Here is a 9,144-nt window from a genome sequence, read left to right on the forward strand (position 1 = left end):
ATACTTAATATTTAAAATTAAACAGAAAAATTGAACCGTTAATACTTAATAATTCAGACATTATTATTATTATTATTTTCCATTTGGTTTTTATTCCACACTTTTTCTCTTCACTTCAATTTAAAATGCGAGCGTGAGGCTCTTGGAATCGTTACGCAGTAGTTGTCTGAGGTGAAAATGGCTGCTTCGGTGGCAGGGAACGCGACCACGAACACGAACGCGGGTGTGGAGTGGCACGTGCGTCCTCCAAACCCTAAGAACCCAATCGTCTTCTTCGATGTCACCATCGGCAACATACCTGCTGGTCGAATCAAGATGGAACTCTTCGCCGACATTGCGCCCAAAACCGCCGAGAATTTCAGGTTCGTTACTCCGTTCGATTTTGTAGAGTCTCTATTGTTCCTTATTTAGAATACATGTGGTACAACCACTGTGCTTTATGCTTAGACTTCTTCATTTGAACCTTGGCTTCTGCTATCGTGCTGTGGATGAACTTTCCCGAATTAGGAAAAAAAGTTTTAATATGTTTTATGTGCGAGAAAATATCTCAAGCTTTGATTTTGTTCGTTATAAATTTTTTGTTTGTTTTTAATTCCTCCCGATATTTTATGCTGATAACTATTTCTCTGTGCCTTGACTTTATGTGCTTCTGCTGCAACCACTGAGGGCTATGCTGATAACTATTTTCTGGGCCTTGGCTTGCTTGTTAGTTAACCTTGTTGTTAAGTTGATGAACGAATTTCCACGAATTGGAGAAAAAAAAAAGAGTTTTTGGTTCCCGAAAATATCTCAAGTTTTGATGTTTAGTCCGTAACTTCACGTGCTTGTATAGACCCTAACAAGGGACTGAAACCATTTCATTTTGTTCTCTCTCCTTAAGTTTTGTTTTGGACTTTTTTGTGGGTGTTTGTTTTGCTTTCAGATTCTCTCTAATGACAGAATCATCTCCAGATCAATTGATGAATTTGGCTTATGTTATTTGGCAGGCAGTTCTGCACTGGGGAGTACAGGTAGTGAAGCAGTCTTCTCCAGTCTATCCAACACTTTCTTGTCATTTCCTGCTTTCAAAGTCTGAAAGTTGAATGAGGATCAATGCTAGGGTGGTGTTGCTTTCTTGGCTTTCAGACTTTGTTTTCATGATTGCCATAATGGTAGTATTTCTAAGTCAAATGTTGGTCTGGTGTGATAAGGTTGTTATCTTGTCACCTGACGGTCATGGTTTTATAGTTTGGAAATGGTTTCTCCACTTGTGGGGAAAAAAGGGGATGGATGTTAAAGTCATCCCAATTGTATCCCCATACTGTTTCACTGGGATATTTTGTTTTTATAATTTTCCATTTGGACTCAAGATAGTTATGACGATATGAATCTATTACTGTCATCCCCGTAGTATACTCTGGTTGTTTATACTGGTGAATTTCAATGCAAGATTCTTAGCCTTAATCCTAGTTGGCAGCACTTTCTTGTCGTTTCCTGCTTTCAGAGTCTTAAAATTGAATGACGGCCAGTGCTAGGATGTTTAGTGTTGCTTTCTTGGCTTTCAGCCTTTGTTTTCATGATTGTCATAATGATGAATTGATAATGATAGTATTTCTAAGTCAAATGTTGCCGTGGTGCGATAGTATTTCTAAGTCAAATCTTGTGAGTGGAAGGTCAAGGTTTTGAATTTTAGAAATGGTCTCTCCACTTGATGGGATAAAGCTGCATACATCTATTTGTGGGGAAAGGGGATGATTACTGAAATCATTATTCTACTCATAGAAGTACAATTCTGTGAGTACGGAAGGCTGAAGTCATCCCAATTATATCCCAAAACTCATTCAAAGGGCCAGATTGTTTACATTTTTGGTTGGTGGGTTTAAGTTAAATAATACTTCTCATGATCTGATTTTATTGGCAGAAAAGCTGGACTTCCGGTTGGTTACAAGGGTTGTCAATTTCATAGAGTGATTAAGGATTTTATGATTCAAGCTGGCGATTTTGTAAAGGTACTGTTCTGGTGTGGTTTTTCTGACTTTATCTGTTAAATATGTACTATGCCATAGCTGAGGTGTTTATGTCAACATTCATGAAAATAAAAAAAGATGATGCCTATGCATGGTTTGATCTTTTAGTACAGATACGACATGATGCTTAACTTAGTTATAAAATCCATGTTTCATGCCCAACATTTTTGTGGAAACTATCTTATAGTGATGAATCCTTATAGCTGAAGAGGTTCACTGCGAAACTGCTGTAGTGGGTTAACGCGATGACTGCTATTTTGAAGATTTTAAATACAAATCCATAAAAATTTATACTACACACAAAAATACTCACAATGAAAAAATAATCCAAAATTTAAGACATTAATAATTTGAGTAAATTATAAATGAAAGGTGTAACATCCCAAAATACAGTGATAACCATAATCAGAATTTAATTACATTTAACAGTAAAACGGTGCAGTCTTTACACAAATAAAAACCTAATAAAGTCGAATGGCTTAAGTACAGAGTTAAACATAACGCAGCAGTATTTCCAGGTTCAGATACGAACAGTTTTACAAACATTAACCGAACGTTCAAAAATTCTAAACAGAATTACTTAAAGACTAAGCTTAACGAGCACTCTAGGGCTCGGCTTTAACCTCTACTTCGACCAGATTGGCGTCTTCCAGATTTTCTTCTTCCAGTGTTTCTTCAAGCAACACCTCTCCGTCTGCTCACATCCACACGGATGATCATTGCACAGACAAGACGAACGTACAGGTACGAATGACAACACAAGGAAATAACTCAGGGTAAGCTTATATAAATTTAATTCATAAGTCATTCATACAAATCAACATATCAGTATTTATAGAAATATCTCAACACATAAAATCATCCAAAAACTCTCATAAGACAGACCGTCCGGACTGTATGAATCTGTGTATCTACAGGCGTTCGTGCACCCGGGTGATGTCGTAACTGATAAACACACAACAGCTGCCACCCGAGGTTAGCCCTATCAGTCCAAAGTACTCAGAAGGACTAGGACCTCCTGCCGTTCCCACACATGACCTACTCCCCTCTACTTGAGGATGAGCACTCACGGAACATCAGGATGAACTGCCATCAGCAGCTTTACCACAGTCATACCACACACTTCTCAATACTTAATACAAGAGTCGTTCCTCCACGGAGCGCTCGTCCAAATTCCACAACCATAGTTTCACCTCATATACTGTTCATCGTTAATAATTTTCCAACTCAATATCATTTTCATACATCATCTTAATTCCATAAAAAGACGAACGTTCAGCCCCCTTCATAATGAGGACGAACGTTATGACCACTTGAATCAGTTAAATGAACTGATTCTAGAACGATTCACTTTATACTTGGAATAATTTAAGTATACTAACTATAAATCAACTTCAAAAGAATAAATACAACGCAAGGCTTTTAGATGCTGATACCGAGTACGAATTAATAAAAAGACTAACCGTCAGTCAATGACCGAACGCAGTAATAGATATTTATTAAATATTTGGACGAACGCTATATACATAAGTTTGGTCATCGAGTGTAAGGACGAACGTTCGGTATAAGACCGAACGACACTCATAACGAACGCTTTGGGTCAAGACCCGTCGCTGATGCAAAATATTTATAGAATAGAAATTTATAAGATAAGACTAGGGAAGTGAATTATTTAGGAGTGACTAAGTATAGAAATTTGTATCTTTCAAGTTTCTCAATTCCTCACATCACACTCAGAGCACCTACGTTTGACCGAACGCTCAAACGTAAGATTAATATAAGAGGGCGTTCGTCCTAAATCAGTATTCTTTCCAAATGAAAGAATTCCGTTTTTGAAGGAAATTACAAAAAACACCGAACGGTCAAAGACCGTTCGATAACGAACGTTCATTATTATAGCATTTCATATTCAAATTCTCACTTACAATAACTCATTTTTCAGTATAAACTTGCATATATTTAACTACTCATATCATAGCACATTTCATAAATTCCATATATCATCTCATCATCCAGATCATATACCAAAGATCAATAATACAGATTTCATACTTCATAAATTCACACACGTCATACAGCACAACACATACACATGAATTAAACTTAATAAGCTTCCCTTACCTGGATCAGTAGTGAACGTCCTAACTCAAAGTATTTGGTTCGTCCGCTAACAGTTTCTACCCTCAAGGGATCACTTAATTCTTCCAACCAGATCTAACCATAAAACCAAGAAATACTAAGAACTTAACCCTTCATGCAATCAGAGTTTGACTTTGCATGAGACAGAAAACGTTCGACGAAGAAGAGAAACTTACCGGTGTCAGAACGTTGAGGTGATCGGTTCAAAACGAAGCTTACGACACCAGGGATGGTTCTACGGTTTTTGAAATTTGCTCGAAGAAGAAGAAAGTGAGTTAAGGTAGAGAGAAGATGGAGGTTCTAGAGAGAAGGTAGAGAATTGGAAGGTCAGAGTTTTGGGGAAGAAGAAGAAGCATGCAGAAGAGTGGGAAGAGTTTTTCAGAAAATCATTTTCCCCTTCCCATGCAGGACGAACGTCCATTCTCCTGCTGCCACTTGGATTCCACTAACGATTTCGAATGTTCCAAAGTGACACTTGGCAGTTGCATGCAGAGTGGGTGTGAGTGCGTTTTAATGGCACTGCACGTGTGGCACGGTGCATTTAATGATGGTCAGAGTGTGGGGTTGGGTGCGTTTCTTAACACAAATTCTGAACAGGGTTTTTGGGTAATTAAAATGGGATTTGACAGGTGGAGGCTGGTTGAGTTTTCAAGACCTTACATTCTCCCTAACTAAAAAAAATTTTCGTCCTCGAAAATTAAAGCTTACCAGGAAATAGGTGAGGGTACAAATCCTTCATAGCGTCCTCTATTTCCCAGGTAGTGTCGCCCGTCTTTTCATCCCACACTATCTTCACTAAACGAACGGCTTTTCCCTTGTAATACTTAGTACGGACGTCTTTAGCACGAACAGGCTTCATCTCGAACGTTCGGTCTTGACGAAGACGAACGTCCTCGAGCTCCAATATGTGCGAGGGATCTGCTATATACTTCCGGAGTTGAGAAACGTGAAATACCGGATGAAGGTTGGACAGTTGAGGAGGTAAGGCTAGCTCGTACGCTACTGGGCCAATCTTCCTGAGTATTTGGTAGGGTCCGACGAATTTCGGAGATAATTTCTTTGGTCGTATAGCTCTGCCGACTCCCGTGGTTGGATTCAGTCTAAGGAATACGTGGTCGCCAGCTTGGAAATCTAACGGCCTTCTTCTCTTGTCAGCATAAGATTTCTGTCTACTTCTTGACGTCTTCAACCTCTCCTGGATTAATTTCACCTTTTCAGTCGTTTGTTGTATGAGCTCGGGTCCAGTCAACACGTTCTCTCCTTCTTGAAACCAGCAAAGTGGCGTGCGACACTTACGTCCATAAAGAGCTTCGAAAGGAGCCATTCTAATGCTGGACTGGAAGCTATTGTTGTAGGTGAACTCTACTAACGGCAGTACTTCATCCCAAACGCCCATATGATCAAGAACGCACGTCCTCAGAAAGTCTTCGAGCGTCTGGATGGTCCTCTCAGATTGACCGTCCGTCTGAGGATGATAAGCTGAACTCATTTGTAACCTGCTCCCCAATTCACCTTGCAGAGATTGCCAAAACCGAGATGTGAACCTCGTGTCTCGGTCAGAAATTATACTTGAAGGCACTCCATGTAGACGAACGATCTCCCGGATGTAAAGCTTTGCTAGATTGGTCATTGACATCTTCAAGTTAACTGCCAAGAAGTGGGCGCTCTTCGTGAGTCTATCCACGATCACCCAGATTGAATCATGATTTCTGACCGTTCGAGCAGGTGGGTCACGAAATCCATGGAGATGCTGTCCCACTTCCACTCTGGAATTTCAAGTTGCTGCAACAAACCGCCCGGCCTTTGGTGTTCCGCCTTCGCTCGCTGACAAGTCAAACAAGACGCCACAAAACGTGCGACATCGCCCTTCATTCCAGGCCACCAAAATGATTTCCGGAGGTCTTGATACATCTTAGTCATGCCAGGGTGCATGCTAAGACGGCTGTGATGACCTTCCTCCAGAATAATCCTCTTCAGCTCTCCGTCATTAGGAACGCACGTCCTACCCATGTATCGTAAGAGACCGTCCGTTCCAGTGTTGAATCCTTTAGCTTGATCCGTGCCGAGCGCTCTCCTGATCTTCAACAATTCCTCATCTTCCCGTTGTTTCATTCTGATCTGGTCAAATACATTACTTGATATTCTGAGGTTGCAGCATTTAATACTGTTCGGCTCCAATTCGAACTGCAACCTTAGATTTCTAAAGCTCTCCACCAGATTGAGTTCTCTCACCATCATAACTGAGACATGAACCGATTTCTTGCTTAGGGCGTCCGCCACTACATTAGCCTTCCCTGGATGGTAGAGTAACTCAAACTCATAATCCTTTAGAAACTCAAGCCACCTCCTCTGCCTCATATTTAACTCTTTTTGATCGAAGAGGTACTTGAGACTCTTGTGATCGCTGAAAACCTGAAAGGTTGCTCCATACAAATGATGTCTCCAAATTTTCAGAGCAAATACGACCGCTGCCAACTCCAGGTCGTGCGTCGGATAGTTCTTTTCGTGAATCTTCAATTGTCGAGAAGCGTACGCCACTGCTCGTCTCTCTTGCATCAGAACACAGCCCAAACCTTGATGAGAGGCATCACAGTAGACTTCAAATGGTTTGGCAGTGTCTGGAATCACTAAAACCGGAGCGCTCGTCAATTTCCGCTTAAGCTCTAGAAAACTCTCTTCACACCGATCGGTCCAAGCGAACGGGTGATCTTTGCGCGTAAGCTGCGTCAGTGGTGCTACTATCTTAGAAAAACCTTCAATAAAACGCCTATAGTAGCCCGCGAGACCAACGAAACTCCGCACTTCTGTGACCGAACGCGGACTCGCCCACTCCAAAACCGCTCGTACTTTTGCCGGGTCTACAGAGATTCCTTCAGCCGACACAACGTGCCCCAAGAACTGCACACTCTTCATCCAAAATTCACACTTTGATAACTTGGCGTACAGTTCCTTTTCCTTCAAGACGCCAAGCACTACCCTCAAGTGTTCCTCATGTTCTTCATGGCTCTTGGAGTAAATAAGGATGTCATCAATGAAGACCACCACAAAAGCAAGAAATTTGTGTGACAAAAAGTACTTGAATGAAAATTGAGTTGTGCTAGGGAGTTGTTGCAAACTTCAAGGACCAAAAGCCGACTTAGTGTACTAAGGTTTTCTTCTAGAATTTTCTTGTGATCCTTGCAATGTCTTTTTATTTGGAATCCTGCAAAAAAAAAAACACACAATTTACAACCTCAAAGTTCCCTTATGTAGATAATTAGTTAGTACCGCTGTTCATGTGTATGCATTAATTGATCTATCTTTGAATTTACCTGCATGCAGTTCTGCCCTCCATTTTAATTCGTAAGATTTGTATGGCTTGGATAAATTTGTCAGGAGCAACAATAGAACTAATCCTAGTTTTATACAAAATCCTTACTCTAATAAATTCTTCCTTGCAGGGTGATGGTAGTGGATGTGTTTCAATTTATGGACTTAAGCTTGATGATGAAAACTTTATTGCCAAACACACTGGCCCCGGCCTTCTGTCGATGGTATGTATTCGTTTGTGCCTTCTGTACTGGGATGATTGCAATGTTCATCAATTCCTTAAATAGCTTCGTAACTGGAGTACTAATTGACAGTACTTACACAAATCTAGACGACAGTTCCTAACAAGGTTAATCTACAAAGTTCTTGCATCCTGCACACTGGAATCATACGATGGTTATCAATTCGTGAAATAGCTACTTAACTGGAGCACTAATTGGCAGCACTTACATAAGCAATTCTATATTATATTTCCGAACAGATTTACTTACAATTGTTTTACTTCCTGAACACTTTGAAATCATATTGATTTTTCTTTGCTAACTTCAACCAATTATGGCATCAATTGATTCTATATGATGTCTAAATTATGCTTTCGCTTGTTATAATGTAAAAAAGGATTAAGTCCAGTTTGTCTAATCTGCAGGCAAATAGTGGACCAAATACCAATGGTTGTCAGGTAACTTTCCAATGGTCACCCCCTTTTCCTTTCCCTTTTCTCAGTGGCAACTTTGAATTGGTCATGTATTTGTATTGATAAATCTTCTCTATCTTGCAGTTTTTTATAACATGTGCAAAATGCGACTGGCTTGACAACAAGCATGTCGTTTTCGGGGTATACTTTTCATATCTTCTGTTGCATATATTAATTATTCTTCAAACAGCCACCAGAATCTGAATTTAATTGTTCCTCAAGTTTTATGTCTTCATGAATTCAAATTGAGATGCCGGATATTTGGGTAACAAAGATTGCAAGATTTTATCAGATCTGTAAACTTAGAATAATACCTTAAGCCTGAGAGCTGAACAAACTAAATCAACTTTCAAATTTAAGTTACGCAAGTAGAAAATGTGAAGGTTTTTTCGGCATGCACAGATTGCTAATTGCTTATTATGCCAAATGTGATGGGAAAAAATAATATGTCTCCCTTTGAGGGGAGGACTACATGCCTTGCTCATATCGCAGTTATTGTCTAAAATGAAATTTAACTCAAAAATTCATATGCACTCCTTGTCTATGTGCTTTTTTGGAAATTTTACTAGCATCTTCCTTCTCCCAAAATTTTTAATGTGTTGTGCATTTACAATCTATCTTCCCTTCATGCAGAGAGTGCTTGGAGATGGCCTTTTGGTTGTAAGGAAGATTGAGAACGTGGCAACTGGACCCAATAACCGGCCAAAATTAGCTTGCGTCATTGCAGAATGTGGTGAAATGTAAATTTTAATGCAACTTCGCCAACAAACAATTGTCCCCCAAACAATTGGTTGAATCCTCTACACCAACTGCACTCACTATACAGATGTGGAATTTCTGCACTACATGTATTTCTTTGTGCCCCCTTGAAACTAAAAATTCTTGCCATGGGATTTTTTAATGTAAGACTGTATAATTATATCAGCATACAGTTGAGTAGCACAGCTAATTGAATGGTTATGCTCGAGGATGATAGAATGATCTTACTTTGATGCA

At 39.8% G+C, this 9,144-nt stretch overlaps 1 protein-coding gene across 1 annotated transcript; it reads left to right on the plus strand.

The window, feature by feature from the left end:
* Nucleotides 1-117: 117 nt before the first annotated feature.
* Nucleotides 118-9,144, plus strand: LOC124828207 (Cyclophilin-like peptidyl-prolyl cis-trans isomerase family protein). Its single transcript, XM_047301445.2, has 7 exons — nucleotides 118-362; nucleotides 987-1,010; nucleotides 1,901-1,988; nucleotides 7,586-7,678; nucleotides 8,101-8,133; nucleotides 8,233-8,289; nucleotides 8,782-9,144. Exons 1-7 carry the CDS (start codon nucleotides 178-180, stop codon nucleotides 8,890-8,892), a joined length of 591 nt encoding a protein of 196 aa, XP_047157401.1. The 5' UTR covers nucleotides 118-177; the 3' UTR covers nucleotides 8,893-9,144.

The sequence above is a fragment of the Vigna umbellata genome, chromosome 3 (assembly GCF_029865625.1).
Source record: "Vigna umbellata cultivar VRB3 chromosome 3, Vumbellata_1.0, whole genome shotgun sequence".
NCBI classification, from domain to species: Eukaryota; Viridiplantae; Streptophyta; class Magnoliopsida; order Fabales; family Fabaceae; genus Vigna; species Vigna umbellata.

Bases quoted from the DNA above. Each gene is read 5' to 3' on its own strand.
- LOC124828207 (XM_047301445.2), top strand. From the start codon at position 178: ATGGCTGCTTCGGTGGCAGGGAACGCGACCACGAACACGAACGCGGGT. The intron at 363-986 runs GTTCGTTACTCC...GTTATTTGGCAG, and splicing joins AAAACCGCCGAGAATTTCAG to GCAGTTCTGCACTGGGGAGT. The intron at 1,011-1,900 runs GTAGTGAAGCAG...TTTTATTGGCAG, and splicing joins TTCTGCACTGGGGAGTACAG to AAAAGCTGGACTTCCGGTTG.